Below are 17,947 nucleotides of genomic sequence, written 5' to 3' on the forward strand. Positions count from 1 at the left end.
CATCCCAATTCCATTTTTATTCTAACTTTTACAATGGATTTCATATCATTTATGTGAGAAACTCTTCCCAGAGAAGGATAGAATTAAATGTCTCTCTCAGGGTGACATAAATATTTATAAAAGCACTGCAGATCCTTCACCAAAGAAAAAGAATATTGGCTTCTGTGTATTATGAATATAACCAGATTTTTTCAACCAAGCCAATCATGTCAAGCTCTTTGAGAAGCCTCACTTTGTTTGCCTAATACAGGTTTGCAGGGTTTATTAAATGTTGTAGGTATAAATATGTTATCAATTTTGTAGCAATTATTTTCCGAAAAGGGAGAAAAGCCTGTTTGGTGAACTGAGATCAGAGCAGTGAGAGGTGGGAGAAAGTTACTCTGTCTGAATGAACCACTGCTCCTTGGTTAGTGAAGGAAGGTAGAGAAGCAACTTGATGTTCCTAAGACTAAACTTGAAATTGGATTTGAATAACAACAAAGATTTTAGTTTTTCGTGTCTATCCACATTAATACTAACTGTGAGGAACAATAATACAGAGGAGTGTAAGGATGGCTGTTGTGTGAAACAAAATCCTACCATCTATTCTAAGGCCTTTAACATCATTTTAATCATAAAAGAAAGAAAAGGAATGTATAAGAAAGGAGGAGGAGCCATGTTAACTAACATAACATCATTTGAAAAGCTTAGAAACCAACAAAGAAGACCAAAAAAAATGTGAAAGGCAAAATTTCTTACTTTAGAGAAAATCTATTAATGAGCTAGAGTATATGGAAAAACAAATAGCTAAAGACAAAGGCAAGAAAGGAGAATTTGAAATTCACTGAAAAATAAATTGCTCTACAGGGCCACCACTGCCCCAAACCAGCTTTGGAGAAACCATGTTCCTTTTCCAAAGACTTGCTGTTAGAGGCATAAGAAGTACAATGAAGCTCCTTAGTCAGCATCTACATTGTTTTTCCTTGCCATGTGCAGCTTTTCCTCATTCTTGACACATGTCTTTTTGGCTGGCATCACACTAGCAGACACCCTCTTGGGGGACTGGAACAGAACCCAGTTGTTCCAGTTGTCTTTGCCTTCTGTACTCTACACTTCCACTTGCTTGCTTTTTTCCCTTTCAGCAGTCACATCTCTCCCACCTGAATAAAACAGCCAGTTCAGCATCATTGAAGTGTTTTTCTTCCACCTTTTCTCTGTTGACTCATTGTTCTGAGTTTCCTTTTCTCATGGCTCAAAGAAGTTTAATTAGTGATAATGTGTTAAATGAATTATGTTACTTCTCCCAGGCAGAAAGACAAAGCTTAAAATATTAACTGAGCCCCTAGTAATCATTGAGTGCTGAGACATAAAATGATAAAATGATAAAACACTGTCTTTCCCTTAACCTAGCAAGTGCTCCTGTTTTGTTTTGTTTTTTAAGATTTTATGTATTTATTTGTCAGAGAGACAGGCATAGCGAGAGAGGGAACACAAGCAGGGGGAGTAAGAGAGGGAGAAGCAGGTTTCCTGCCAAGCAAGCAGCCTGATGTGGGGCTTGATCCCAGGACGCTGGGACCATGACCTGAGCTGAAGGCAGATGCTTAACAACTGAACCACCCAGGCACCCCAAGAGCTCCTGTTATTTGTACATAGGTTACTATGTATGCAAAAGAATGAATCCAATAGTAAGAATGTTAGGCACCAAGCCCATAGCGATATATTATGAGGCATCATATCTTTTTTGCTTCACATTCTTTACTCTAACCCTCTATAGACATTACCCTATCTATCTCGTTGAAAAACATTTTATAAATTAGTAACTTATCATCCCCAAAAGGCCTAAACACAAAAAATAAATTTGAAAGTTTGAGTCTTTGTACTAAGGAATGATGATTCCATCTTGTCATGAACATAACCAAGAGGCAAAATAAGTGGGCATAGGGACCAGGGACAGCCATTGTTTATATATGCTAATGAGGAGATAAAAGATCAGATCAAGGGGAAGTTTGGCTGAAATACGGAGGCTTCATGTTTGGTAAAGTCTAAAATAATGATTTGAAGGATACAAGGCATAAGGAGTCTCTCATTACATCTTTTCTCTTCCTCTTCATTTAGCAGAACCCAGATAATTACCCTAGTTCCTTCCTCATCCCATTTCACATAAGCATGCCTCAGAAATATTTAAATACAATAAATAAATAAAAATCATAAAATAAATAAATAAATGAGAATAAGCAGAATTGTTGTTTAAAGTGTTCACAACTCTTTCTGTAATTCGTCAAATCTATGGTCACAAACTATGGAAAGCAGATCAGGACCAAGGTCTGGACTGAAGTGAACTGCATTGAAGTGAACTGCATCCTCTTACCTTCAGACCTAGGACTGCATAAGCACACAGCACCTCTGAAAACACCCCAGCATAGAGACATTGCCAAGCATAGCAACAGGGGAATTGCCTAAATTGGAGACAGTGACCTTTACTTGAATAACTGTGTGTATGTGCGTATGTGCGTGTGTGTGTGTGTGTGTGTGTGTGTGTAGTGGGGAATATTCTTAATAAACCTTGACATATTTTTTAATATATTGTGATATTTTGAAAGCAATATGTATCCATTGTTATGACATTTTTCTGTCCCTCAAGCTCATTAAGATGGGATCTTACCTGTTTACTATATAACCTTCAGTAGGCCTATCTCTGTTATTTCTCTGGCACTTAAAAGTAATTCATGCAATGTACAGAGTTTATAAAAGAAGTTGTTATCTATAGGTTGTGATTCCAACTAAGGGTTTTTTGATAAATTAGTAATGGATCTGATACTTGTCTTATTTTCTGAGGTTGCTCTTTGTTAAGAAAGCGCACTGTGGTTTTGAATTATATGAATGAAATAATTTATACTGGTTGTAGTTAATGAAAAATAAATCTTTACAAAGACAAGTGTAATGCAAAGGAAAAAAGGACATTCCCCACCAAATATGATAGACTGAAAACAGAATAAAATAGAAATTCAAATAAAAAATTTCATTCCTTTATATAGGAGGAAAGAAATTCTCTAAAAGTAAGTGTCATGAGAAACAATCACATAGGAGGAAAGAAATTCTTTAAAAGTAAGTGTCATGAGAAACAATCACTCTTACACATTATCTGATAAATTATGAGTTAAATTATCAGAGTGATGTAAAATGTTAGAAATATAATAGATATTGTTTTAGATATTGCCATCAAATATGAAATTATTCAAAGTTTAGCCTGCAAGGTTATTGAACATGAAGAAATAATTTAGACCCAAAATATAAATACTAATGGATAAAATATTTAAGGAAAACAAACCATTTCCGCATCTTCTATAGTTCTCACACAACTGTTAATGGCAAGGGCTTTGACATGAATTAAAGCTGGTTGGATTTTGCCTACTCTGACTTCCAAGACTTGGTTTCCTCCTTTGTCATATGAAGATCTTGAAATAATACTACCCACTTCATACGACTGGTGTAAGGTTAAGTGAAATACTTCAGTCTCATTTGCAAGGTAAGAACTCAAAACAATTGAATGGAATATTGTTGATAAATTAATAGAGTCAATCTTACAAGTGACCTGTGGAGATCACCACTACTCAACATGTTGTTAGCCTCACTTATTCTACTACACTTAAGAAGACCTCAATTTACTTTAAAATCATTTGCAATTCAAGTACACCATGAATTGAAGAAAACTTTGACTCTAATTAGACTGAATTGATGGTACTTTTCAAGCATCTGGCTTATCCTAAAAAAAACAGACTATGTGAAATGTAACAATATGTGCAATAAAGAATAAGAATAGGAAACTAATTGTTTTTGCATTTTCTTTTCTTTTTCTTTTCTTTTCTTTTCTGTTTTTCATGAAAAAGAAAAGCAGCATTTTACCAAAGTTCCCAGAAAGAGGAATTAGTCATACAATTTCTCGTTATTTAATAAAACCATTATAATCATCCCAGGAACACTGGAAATCCAATAGATAATACAGCTTCATCAAAAATTAGCAACTTGGTAAGTCTGCTTACAGTTCAACCAATTCTACAGCCAGCTCTTCTCTAATGTCTACAGGAAAGCGTCTTGCTCATTCCCTAACTGTCTCCCCCATTATAAGTTGTAGAAATGGGGACCTTATTAGGTTCATCCCTCACTCCAGTGACTCCTCAGTGAGTAGACATGGTAGACACTCAGTAAATATTTGTTCAACCAATGCATAAGAGTAGGAAATTGAGTAATAGAACTAGCTAGAAAATTCTAAGTTTTCCACTAGTTGTGATTCATGGGTCATATACTGCACTTTCTGAGAGACCCCAGATATAGGGATTTTAAATGGTCTATGCTAATCTGTTGAGGATATTCTTAAATATCACAATACTTTTTCTCTGGTTCTCATCTAAGTCTTCTCCTTTTCCCTATGTGGTGTAGGAGTTGGTAAACAGGGGGTCCCTGTTTTCTAATTGAATCTGAGAATTTCTACAGTCAATGACACATCAAGTCCCAGCAAGTATATACTGCAAAGATGCCTACTTCCTTCAAGTCTGCAGAGAGGTGGTGAAATACTGAAAAGACTTCTTAGATTTGCTTTTGAGTTTCCATGGGAGTGGAAGAGAAAAAAATATAGCAAAAGATTAATTAATTAATTGAGTAAAAGCTATCCAAGTCATCCTTAAGGTAAGGTATCTTATAGTTCAGGCAATATGAATATTGGAATTTCTAGAAGAAAATACAACTATGTCATTCTTTTAAATCAGAACATGCTGTAATTAAAATAGATTGTTCACATGAGACCAACGCTTATAGCTGAAGTGGACTTCTGCTCTAAAATTTCATTTTTTTCTTCTTAAAATAAATGTATCAGACATCACTTGGTAAATATAACAACTATAGCCAAATATTTAGAAGTGTGATTTCCCTATGATTTGGCACCAAAGAACTGGGTTTTACATTCCACCATAAAATTATCCTTGATAGTCTTCTAAAAGACATGGACATATTTGAGGTCTCACAAAGAACAATTTAAATGTCATGTTGTAAGAGAAAGTAAAAAAATAAAGCTTCTCACTCAAGAAACCAAATGTAATCAAAGTGAAGAATGTTATCTAAATCAGAGTTCATATTTGGTCTAGTCTATACTAATCTATTTGATGATTCATTGTTAACATTGAATGACTCAAATGCTCTCAGAAAGTTTGGGGCAAATGTTAACCTACTTTAATTAAGTCTGATAACTTATTGAAGAATAATTTGAAGTAAATGAAGCAGCCCCTCCAGAATTATTCCAATTGCTACCAAGTTAACTACCCACAGGGAGGGATGAGAGGATGTTTATCAGCCCCTCCCCATCTTCTTGTGAATGAGTCTCCATCAGAGGCACTTTGGTGACAGGTAGGAGTAGGTGAGAAAGACATGAGAAATCAAAAACTCGCAGCTATTTTTTCCTGGGTCTGGCTCTTGTAGCACATATTAGTCACAAAAAGTATTGAAACCGCTTTAGGGAACTTTCATTTCTTGTATTCAACTTCAGAATCAAGGAACTCCGTTAAGTCATGGCACTTCTACTCTTCCCAAGATAAAAAGGAGAAAGAGAAAGGGGGAGGCATAGATGAAGGGAAAAGCAAAGGAAAATAAGAGGAAGAAAGCGAAGAACTATTATTTATTCCTGTATGTCAGGACTACATCAAGGGCCTTTCATAAATTAACTAATATGAATCATACATAAGGCAATTATTAGTTTCCCAATTTTATAGATGAAAAAATTAAGGCATAGAGAGGTTAAGTTATTTTACCAGGATCAGACAGCAAACAGCCATGTTATGATTTAAATATGGGTATAGTCTACTAAATGTCTCTAGTCTTTTAAGTATTACTCCAAATGGCTTTCAATAAAAATGAGAGTGAAATCTTCTGGGTAAATACTCTAAGAAGTGTTCCTATCCATACCCTCTAAACATCATTTCCTAAATGTGATAAAATTCGGTGATTTCAACCAGTTTATTATTTGCTTAGGGAGATCCGAATGAAGACAGAAATACAAAAATTGGAAAGAGAATATGTCACAAAGTATGCAATTAATGATTATGCATTCTTGATGACGATGATGATGATAGTGATGGAAATAGCATATTAGAAAATATAAGGCATAACCTAAAAGAAATAATTTACTGTTTTGTTTTAAACTAAAAACTAAACACTTGCTTAGGAGAAAATCTTGTTTCTGTTGAAGCTGGCCACGGGGTGGATTATGAGTTGAGTAAAGAATGGAAATGTGATGGGGCTATATGTGTGTGCCTAAGGCATTCACAGCCAGAGTCATAATTAATTGAATCAAGTGTGTGAGTCTCTATCTACACATCTATTAATCTTTTTTTGCTCCTAAGTGGAAATTAGTTTATTTGACAATAATTTAAATCAAAAAGAAAGCAAAAAACTAGTCAAAACCAGCTAAACTGGCCATCCCATTGGAAACTGACAAATCTTAATGGTTCAAGTATATGAATTGACTCCTTTATGATAAGCACAATAAACTTTTACAAAAATGAAAGTGTCATCGAAGCTCTGATATTTAGAAAGACAGAAAAGAGGTGTTGGAGTCCCATTTTATTTAGCCAAACTAATCAAACTAGACCTCACTTAAAAAGGAATTTAATCAATAAACTTACCTGACCTAACCTGATCTTCCACATCTGGGTGAATCACACCATCCTACCCCTTTCCACTTATGAAAAATATCAACTAATTCAATTTTAATGACTGTGTAATTGAGTTCCCTCTAAAGCATACACATCCACCCATTAAAAAACAGTATGTATCATTATGAAGGGACTTACATATTTGGTTTCTCGACCAGCTGCTCTTGGAAGAGTTGTAGGCATCTGCATGAAAAGAAAAATAATTATACTACTGAAGTAACCACAAAAATACTGAAAGATTCAACTTCTGGGATAAGTGTTCACCTTTTTTTTTTTTGTCATTATGAATTTCTAACCATTCTGCTCTCTTTTCTATACAAAACCCTGTTCTTCTGAAAATTATTTCATTAAACTATATCACTTCACTATTCTTTTCATTGTCATTATCTATCAGTTTTCTGATAAGTTTTCCCGTATTTACTGATGACATCCATTCATGAATCATAATGGCCCCTTATGGGATTTCTGCCATTTCCAAAATTCACATGGAAGTCTCTAACCTCTCACTTCTTCAAGCCACTGAACTCCAAAGGTGTTCTCATACATTCCATTTCACTCATCCACTCTCAGGATCATTCCTAGACTTTGCCTTCACAAATAAAATGGGAAATCTGTAAAATTTTAATTTGAGCATCCTACTCTGAGAATTCTATCTCCCATTCACTTCTCAAATGTCCCCAATACAACATTTCTTTAGCCCCATTGAGACTCCAAAATCAATGAGTTTTACCAGTTCCATTGTGGTGTTATTACCCTTAGTTTATATATATTTCAAATTATCAGTTATTTTAATACCTTAATTTCTCTGGCCTCCCTTTCTCTTTATGATACACTCACCCAAAAAAAAAAAAAAAAAAAAAGAGAGAGAGAGAGAGAGAGAGAAGAAAACCACAACCCTGGTGGATCTTATCATCGATTTTCTCTAAACTTGAAAAGCAAAACATTGTGGAGAAACTCTCTCAACCAAGCTAATTGATTTCATTATAAATTAACAGTTACCAACTTCAAATGAGAATTCAATACTGCCTGGTAAGCCTCTAATTTTTCTCTTGTAGGCCCACTTTCCTACTTTCTGAAATGAGATGTGTTATTTGAGTCATTTATCTCCTCAGCAAATATTTATTATATATCTACTATGTGCCAGGAACTTTTCTATACCCTTCAGTTTATAACTAAACAAAACAGACAAAGATACCCTGTCCTTGAAGAGCTTACACTCTAGCAAGATAGAAGGTAAACAATAAAACAATGAATAAGTAAATTACACTGTATGTTGCAGGTAAATCATATATTTCACTATATGTTATGCAAAACAAAAAAAAAAAATAGAAATAATTTGAAGCCTAGGGTAATGTATTCTTCCAGAGAAAATCTTTTCTTCTGCCAAAGACCTTATTTCTTTCAGATAACCCAGGTGTTAAGAAGGTCAAGAGTGCTGAGGGCTTTTAAATAGGATGGCCAATCTAGAGAAGGTGACATTTGGGTTAAGATCTGAAGGAAGTGAGGGAGCTGGATATGCACAATCTAAAAAAAGAGCATTTCAACAAGAAGGAAAAATGTAAAGTTCTCAAAACGAATTCCCACCCCAGAATGGTGGCTCAAGGACTCAAAGCAATCCTTTCAAAATAGACAACAATAATTAAAATATTTAAAACAATATTGACATGTTATTTATTAAAAACATCAATGAGCTAATTAAAAAAAAAAAAAAAAAGAACTTGGGCTCAAGATCAGGAAAAGATGGGAATCCAAATAGATGAGTCAAGCATCTGAGACCGGCTTTTATCCTAAAGATGTTTGCAAACAATAATGAGTTGCTTGAGAAACTGATCCAAACTTTTGACTGTCTCAGAGGTGTAGGGAGATAAAAATCAGAATCCATGATCCCCAAGAATAGACCGAGCCTCAGGACTAAGAATGATCTAGAAGACCTCACATAGTCTTCAGACTTGCCTCGAATCATGAAAACAACTACTTAGAAAAAAATCATCCCCAAACCGTAGATTAAATTAAAAAATCCTTCCTTGCTAATGCTCCTGGTGTCTGACAGAAGCAAAGAAAAAGCTCTCTGTAGTAAGATATCATCTGAGCCCTCAAATAATTTCTATAAATTAACTTTTGAGTAGAATATCCAACACACAATCAGATTCAAACACACAAAGAGGTAAGACAATGTTAGTTAAAACGAGCAGAAATAATGAACAACCAAAAAACATGCACAGAGAATCCAGAAATCTGTTTTCTAAGAACCAGACTGAAAACAACCATAGTTATCAACATGCTTTTTCTGAGATAAAAGTTAAGCTTAAATTTTTACAACGCACTAGAAACTATAAGAAGTGATATAACTGATTTGAAAACAGAACAAAATGTGCTAAGACAAGAGCATGCTTGGCACATTCGAGGCACAGGAAGGAAGCAGGCGGAGCGGTCATGCTGGGAGCAGGGCAGGAGAGCAGGGGAGCAGTGATGGAAGGGCTGGGGCACCAGATCATAGAGGCCCTTCCAGGAGCTTGTAAGGACTCTGTTTATATCTGAAGGAAATGTGTAGGCACTGCTGGTTTTCAGCCGAGGCGGGCCATAATCTGATTTACGCTTGAAAAGGATCTCTCTCTTTGATGTGTTAAAAATGAATCATAGTAAGGCAAGGATAGAGGTAAAAAAGTATTGCACTATCCAGCAAAACATGAGGATGGCTCAGCAGTACAGAAAGCATGAAATAATCATATTCTACATACATTTTAAATCTACAGCAATAGGGATTCTTACAGCAATGTGGAATATGAGAGAGAGAGAAGAAGAAAACTTGACACCAAAGTTTCTGGCCTTGTGCAAACAAAAGATTAGAATTCTATAGGTGGAGATGGGAAGGCAGGATATGAAATAGTTTTTGTGGGAAGAAATCTAGGTTTTAAGATTTCAGATATTTATTAAAAATGTAAATGGTAACGGAGAACAGATATCTGGGAGAATAGAATTTGGGGATAATCCCGGACTAGAGATAGAAATTTGAGAGTTGTTAGCATAGACTTGTCTTTCAAAACACCAAAGGAATGAATACAGAGAGGAATGAGAAGTCCAAGGATGGATTCCAGCGTCCCTCTAGCATTCGTAGTTCAGGAAGAGGAGGATGAACCAGCAAAGGATCCTAAGAAATAATAATGGCAAGTGATGTAGGACAAAAGCTGAGAGAGCAGTGTCCTGGAAGGCCCTAGAGGAATGTGTGCAAAAGAGGAGGGTGTGTCTACTATCTCCAATTTTGCAGCTATGGCAGCTCTGACCAGAGCTGAGTTTATAGCAATGGGAAACTGGGGAACATGGTCTGGGCAGCACAGTGAGGGCACAGACCTGAATGGAGAGAATTTATGGGGAATGAGGGAACTGAAATCAGAACACCTAATGGTTTACAACTTTTTTTCTAATTTCTTCCCCATCGTATGGTTGCTTTTCAATCTCAGTTAATAATCTTAAACCTTTCTTCACTGAAAAGTGTTAGTAATTGAATAACTAAACATATGGGTTATAAAATCCTTCATTTTCCCTCCATCCACCTACAAACATGCTTGCACCCACACCTGACATTTCCTCTGTTTTCTGTTCTGTTACAATGGCAGGTTTCCAGGTTTTAACCAAATGACACTTATTTGAATTAGGCTGTAGGTTCTATGTCCTTCTGAGGGATTTTCATCCTTCAGGATCTCCCTTTTTTTGTATAATTAGTACCTCCCCTCTAGTGAATCTACCCCATGTCAACTTGCTCTTATCATTTTCAGCTTTAAAAAGCAACCCAGAAATTCCTTGACCTACTTCAGACCCAATTTCCTTCTCTCTTTCACAGCCCAACATTTCCAAGTAGTTGTTTCTGTCTGTTTGTTTTACATATTCTGTCTCTGCTTTCTCATCACATATCACTCTTCAACATTAGAGATAAGGGCAGCAGAGGGGTAATATGAGGGAGAAAAATTTGAGGACAGTGAAAAGAAGTATCTCTGAGGATAATTTCAAGATGTCCCTTCAGCCTGGCTGGGGGAAAAGGGGACAGTTAAGCACAGGTTTGGACAACTGGACCGTTTTTGAGGCCTTCCTCAGAGATGACAATGGAAACGGCTCTTTGAAGAGGAACGTGGAGAGCCATAAATAAAGGTACAGAAAGTCAAAGATGAGGGACGTCATCACCAGGGTGGGAAGAGAATGGCACGGGGAGAGTGGTTGACATTACAGCTTTCTACAGCCTGAAACACATGTTCTTTTTGTTCTTCATAAAACAAAAACAAAAGATAAAACTCAGCAGAATTGGCAAATCCTAGGCCCTAGGCTTTCGCGTCTTCCACCTAGGCAGCAGGCACACATGGAGCCAAGCAAGCCGATATGCTCCAAGAACTTTGAGTTTCCATGGAAAAATAAGAAGAATCTGAAAAATGTGAATGCTGTAGGAAAAAACAATGGTGCTGTTATTCCTCTCCTAGATTTTTACACAAGAGAAACATGTCCATACAAAATCTTGTTTATAAGTGTTCTTCGCAGCTCTAGTGGTAATAGCACCTAAGCAGAAATAACCCAATTGTCCATCAAATGGTGAAGACTTAACCTATGGTACGACCATATGACAGAATACCACTCAGCAGTGAAAACAAATGAACTATTGATACATGCAGAAACATGGATGAATCTCATCTGCTTTTTACTATGTATAAACAGTGAGACTCAGAAGACCACATACTGTATAATTATATTATTTATATGACATTCTTGAAAAGGTAAAAGTATAGAAACAGAGAAGAGATCAGTAGCTGTCTGGTACTTGGGTTGGAGGGAGGGACATACTACAAAGGAATACAAGGGAACTTTTTCATTTGATGGAAGTGTTTTGTACTTCAGACATGGTAGTGGTCACACAACTGTACTATGCTTTGTGAAAATCCATAGAACTGTACACTGAAAGGGTAAATTTAACAATGGCTAAACTATACCTCAACAAATATGACTTTAAAAAGGAAAACTATATCCGACATAACAAATAACATAGAAATTAAAGGACAGAATAGATACTGAACAAATTCTTGAATTGAAATATCAAATCAAGGAATCCCCTTAAAGAAATTAGGAAGCAGTAAATAGAAAAAAAATGTATAAATATTAAGGTTTATGGAAAACAGAAAGCAAAAGGGACAAAATCACTTTATAAGAGTCCCAGGAGGAAGAAACATTTGAAAACTGTGACTAAAAATTATCCTGAATGTAAGGGGCAGAAAAGATTGAAGACTTCAAAGGAGAGGTCACAGAGAGTACCAATCCAGACATGTAAGAGAAAAAAATGCACCTTATGTTATAAGAAAAATCAGTCACATTAGAGATAAAATTCTACAAACCAAGAAACAAACTCTTTTTTAAAATTTTTTATTATTATGTTCAGTTAGCTGACATATAGAACATCATTCATTTTGGATGTAGTGTTCAATGATTCATTAGCTGTGTATAACAGTCAGTGTTCATCACAACACTTATTAAGGAAGAAATAGACTCTTAATTCTAGAGAACACACTGATGGTTACCAGAGAAAAGGTGGGTGAGGGGATGGGTTAAATAGGTGGTGGGGATTAAGGAGTCTACTTGTGATGAGCACCAGGTGTTGTATAGAACTATATTGTACACCAAAAACTAATATAACAATAATATATGTTAACTATACCGGAATTAAATAAAAAGATTAATAAAGAAGTAAGTACTGCACCAAAAAAAAAAAAAAAAAAAAAAACTTAGAAAGAATACAGAGCCACTTAGTAAATGATCACTCTGTAGCAGACGATTAAATATCATGCTGGCAAAATACTTCACAAGTATGTTGTTGAAGAAAAAGAACCTAGGGAAAAAAGTGTTGAAGAGATAGGACCTATAATTTTCTGTTCAACAAAACTGTAATTTAGATGAAAGGGCAAAATAAAGATATTCTCAAAAACATAGACCACAGAACCAACACAAAAACACCTTGTTGTATATAATTTTCAGCAAGATTCCACCAAGAAAAAATAAATAAATCCAGGAGAAAGCTATCAGTGTGTGAGAAATCAGGATCTAAATAAAGAAGATATCAAGAAAGATATAACACAGATATTGCAAAGTGGATAGGAAGGTAAACATAATTATTATCTTTAACAATTTATGTGCAACTAAGCAAAGAAAACGTAAAGTAAAATAGTCAAAATTTTTTAAATTTTCAAATCCGTCAATGTCAAAATACTAGAAGGAAAGCAGGGAAAAAAAAAAAAAACAAAAAAAACGATTTAGGATCCCAGATAAACAGATTCTCTGGACTGAATATAAAAGTGATATCCAGAAATATATTGTCCTAAAAATAATTAGACCAGAGGGCAAAACATTTTTTCTAAAAAAAACAAGTAATAGAGAAAATAGTAAAAAAGTAATGAGGTATGAAAGTAATAGAAAATAATAACAAAAGATATAGCTAGGAAAACATGAATTTAAAATTGCATACATATATTACCTACATGGAGGTCGCCGTTTTCGTACTAGATTAAGAACAACCTCAGGCTTAAAAGGATTATATATGCTATTAAAGGGTATAAAAATCAAAAAGATGAGAATGAACACCACACATAAGCAAAAGCAACACAAGTTCAAAATATACAAGTCAAACCTAATAAACACTACTCTAGCATTATCTTTGTCTTCCTCTAGGCAGCAATTACCACGATTACATTCTCTTACTCTCGTAGCTTACCACATAGTTCTAATTTTCCTCTCACAACAATGGACATTTCATCTCCTCTACTGGCTTCTCCTCTACCTCCTTGATTAGACCTACAATATTTTGTTCCTTGGAGCTCTCTGTAGGGCACTCCCAATGTTAACGTGCCCATCATCTCCAGATCTCTCCTACAAGTTCCAGACACACCAGTTTAAGGCCCCCTGGTACATACTTCAAACTCATCCTGTCCAAAGTGAACATAACCTCTTCCACATTTTGCCTTCTACATGATTGTCTGAGCTCAAGGCAAAAACCTGGAGTTCATCCATGATTTTACTCTCTTAGACTACTTCCATCCAACCCCGCAGCAAGCCTAAAATATCTATCAAACCCACATGCTCTCCTCTAGCCCCCTGAATCCACCCCACTTAGGCCATCATCACTGACTGGTCCTCTGACCTCAAGAGCCCCCCCACAGCAGCCATCTTGATCATTGTCAATCATTTTATATTATTCCTCCATATTTTTATATCCCTCCATTTTCCATGGTTTCCAAATTTCACACTATTAAATATAAGCATACCTTGTTTTATTGTGCTTTACTTTATTGTGCTTTGTAGATAATGTGATTTTCAAAAATTGAAATTTTGTGGCAACCTGTGACAAAAGTTTATCAGCATGTTTTCCAACATTTGCTACTTTGTATTTCTGTGCCACTTATTGGTAATTCTTGCAATATTTCAAACTTTTTAATTATTGTTATATTTGTTATGGTGATCTGTGATCAGTAATCTATGATGTTACAATTGTAATTCTTTTGGGGTGCCATAAGCTATGCCCATGTAAGATGGCAAAGATGTGTTCTGACTTTCCCAAAAGCCATTCCTCAATCTCTCTCCCTTACCTTGGTCTCCCTGTTCCCTGAAAAATAACAAAATTGAAATTAGGTCAATTAAGAACCTATAATGGCCTCTTAGTGTTCATGTAAAAGGAAGAGTTGCACATCCCTCCCTTTAAATCAAAAGCTGGAAATGATTCAGCTTAGTGAGGAAGGCATGTTGAAAGCCAGGATAAACCCAGAGCTAAGCTTCTCATGCCAAACAGCCAAGTTGTGAATGCACAGGAGAAGTTGTTGCAGGAAATTAAAAGTGCTACTCCAGCGAACATACGAGTGATAAGAAAGAAAGACTTATTGCTGATGCAGAGAAAGATTTTGCCATCTGGGTAAAAGATCAAAATAGCCACTAACATTCCCTTAAACCGAAGTCTAATCCAGAGCAAGACCCTAACTCTCTTCAAACTCTGGGAGAGATAAGGAAGGCTGGGAGAGATGAGGAAGCTGCAGAAGAAAAGCTTGAAGCCTGCAGAGGTGGGTTCATGAGGTTTAAGGAAAGAAACCATCTCCATACAACTCAAGTGCAAGGTGAACCAGCAAATGCTGATTTGGGAGCTGCAGGTTATCCAGAAGATTTAGGGAGAATTCATGAAGGAGGCTGCACTAAACTACAGATTTTCAATGTAGATGAGACAGCCTCATATTGGAAGAAGGTGCCATCTAAGACTTTCATAGCTAGAGAGGAGAAATCAGTGCCTGGCTTCAAAGCTTCCAAGGATAGGGGCCAACTCTCTTGTTAGGGACTAATGTAGCTGGTGACTTTAAGTTGAAGCCAGTGTTCATTGACAATTCTGAAAATCCTAGGAATAATCCTTGAGAATTATGCTAAATCTACTTTGACTGTGCTCTATAAATGGAACAAAGTGTAGATGACAGCACATCTGTTTATAACATGGTTTTCTGGATATCTGAAGCCCACTGTTGAGACCTATTGCTCAGAAAGAAAGATTCCTTTCAAAATATTACTGTTCATTGACAAAAGAACTGGTCACCCAAGAACTCTGATGGAAATGTACAGCAAGATTAATGTTGTTGCCATGACTGCTATTCCAACATTTATTCTGCAGCTCATGGATCAATGAGTAGTATTGACTTTTAAGTCTTACTATGTCATTTGCAGCAACATGGAAAGACCTTGAGGATATTATGCTAAGTGAAATAAGTCAGACAGAGAAAGACAAATACCATAAGATTTCACTTATATGTGGAGTCTAAAAACAAAACAAAACAAACAAACAAACAAAAACAAATGAGCCAACAAATAAACAAAACCAGAAAAATACTCATAAATACAGAGAACAAACTGATGGTGGCCAGAGGGGAGGAGGCAAGGGAATGGTCAAATGAATGAAGGAAAGTGGGAGGTATAGGCTTCCAGTTATGGAATGAATAATTCACAGGAATAAAAGATACAGCACAGAGAATATAGTCAGTGGTATAATAATAGCAGTGTATGCTGACAGACAGTAGCTACAATTGTGGTGACATAGGATAATATACAGAATTGTCATATCACGATGTTACACACCTGAAGCTAATATAATATTATGTATCAACATACTCCAATTTTATTGATTTTATTTATTTGTATTTTTTTCAAAGAGGGAGAAACCAAGCACAAGTCAAAGGGGGGCGGGCTGAGGAAGAGAGAGAATCCCTATACCTCAATTTTTTTAAAAAAGAAAAAATGAAAAGAAAACTTTCTGGACATGATTCACCATTCTTAATGCCATTAAGAACATCTGTGACTCATGGGAAGAGGTCAGAATATCAACACTGACATGAGTTTGGAAGAACTTGATTCCAACCCTCATGGAGGACTTGAAGGAGTTCAAGATTTCACTAGGGGAAGTAAGTGCAGATGGGGTGGAAACAGTGAGACCTAAAATTGGAAGTGGAGCCCGAAGATGTACCTGAGTTGCTGCAATCTCGTGATCAAACTCGAATGGATGAAGAGTTGTTTCTGGTGGAGGAACAAAGAACACGGTTTTTTGAGATGGAATGTACTCTTGATAAAGATAGTGGGAAGATTGTTGAAATGATAACAAAGGATTTAGAACATGACATAAACTTAGTTGTTAAAGTTGTGGCAGGATTTGAGAGGACTAATTGTGAAAGAAGTTCTGCAGGTAAAATGCCATCAGACAGCATCACACACTACAGAGAAATCATGGAAGGAAGAGTCCATTGATGAGGCAAACTTCATCGTTGTCTTGTTTGAAGAAACTGCCACAGCCACCCCGGCCTTGAGCAACCACCACCCTGATCAGCCAGGGGCCATTAACATGGAGGCAAGTCCCTCCACGAGCAAAAAGGTTATGACTCTCTGAAAGTTCAGAGGACAGTTAGCATTATTTAACAATAAAGTATTTTTAACTAAGATATGTCCATTGTTTTCTAGACATGTTATTACACACTTAACAGATGATGATATATTGTGAACATAAATTTTATATGTATTGGGAAATGGAAAAATGCACTTGATTCACTTTATTGCAATATTCACCATATTGCTATGGGCTGGAACTGAGCCTTCCATACCTCCAGGGTATGCTGTAAGTATCTAAGTCACTATCCCTAGCCCACCGTCCCATTTCACATGCTCAGCCCCTGGTTCCCTATACTGCAGCCATACTCACCTTCATCTTCATACATATTAAGTTCCTTCCTGCCTCGGGAAATGTGCACACCTAAAAGCTAATCTCCCTGATCTCTCTATACCTTGGACTCTTCCCATCTTTGCTCTCAGCTTGAATTCCTCTTTCTGATCACTACATCCAAAATATTACCTTGCTTACATTACCTTGCTCGCCATTATCTCCTTAATGCCTCATACCATCAGGCCCATAGTAGGCCCTTAATAAATACTTGTTGAATGAAACAGTTGTCTTAAACTTAGTGACTTAGAATAATGTATTTTAATACTATAAGCATTAAATATTTGTTAAATAAATCAATAATATATATTATTCACATAGTATTACTTAATTTCTATTCCTGTTATAAAATATAAAGTACTTTTTATATGTTCAACAAACAGAATGAAAATATATTTTAAAATTTATGTAGCCTCAAAGAAATCAATGTTTCATATTTTTAGATTAAAAGACTTAAAGAATATACAATGAATAGGCAAATATAAAAATTACAATTATCTATTTGTAGGTCCTCTCTGCTAAAATATCATTTGTTAATACTGATGATTATTAGTTACTGAGTTCCTATGTCATTATTCATGGATAATTATAGTTTTGATATTCCAATCAAAAATTAGGACACTCTTCTAGTCATAAGCAATTCTGTACATTTAAAACTTGCTTTGTATATACAATGTACAACTTTTATTTTATTTTTATTTTTTAAAAAATTTTATTTATTTATTTGACAGAGAGAGAGAGAGAGAGACAGCAAGAGAGGCAACACAAGCAGGGGGAGTGGGAGAAAGAGAAGCAGGCTTCCTGCTGAGCAGGGAGCCCGACAATGCAGGGCTCAGTCCCAGGACCCTGGGCTCATGACCTGAGCTGAAGGCAGACGCTTAATGACTGAGCCACCGAAGTGCCCCCACAATGTACAATTTTTATTTTTTATTTTATTTTTTTTTAAATTTTAATAGCTTGTTATGAAGATTCTTTTTTTTTTTTTTAAAGATTTTATTTATTTGACAGA

General features: G+C 35.7%; 1 protein-coding gene across 1 annotated transcript in view; it reads right to left on the reverse strand.

Annotated features, from left to right (window-relative positions):
* Nucleotides 1–17,947, reverse strand: part of LOC111152487 (muscular LMNA interacting protein) — a 155,391-nt gene that overhangs the window by 78,624 nt on the left and 58,820 nt on the right. The window contains exon 9 of the mRNA XM_022510962.1: nucleotides 6,819–6,863. Within this exon, the coding sequence (XP_022366670.1) occupies nucleotides 6,819–6,863 (45 nt within the window). The remainder of the gene's footprint in view (nucleotides 1–6,818; nucleotides 6,864–17,947) is intronic.

Source organism: Enhydra lutris, unplaced genomic scaffold, assembly GCF_002288905.1.
Source record: "Enhydra lutris kenyoni isolate GAN:26980312 unplaced genomic scaffold, ASM228890v2 scaffoldscaffold28, whole genome shotgun sequence".
NCBI lineage: Eukaryota > Metazoa > Chordata > Mammalia > Carnivora > Mustelidae > Enhydra > Enhydra lutris.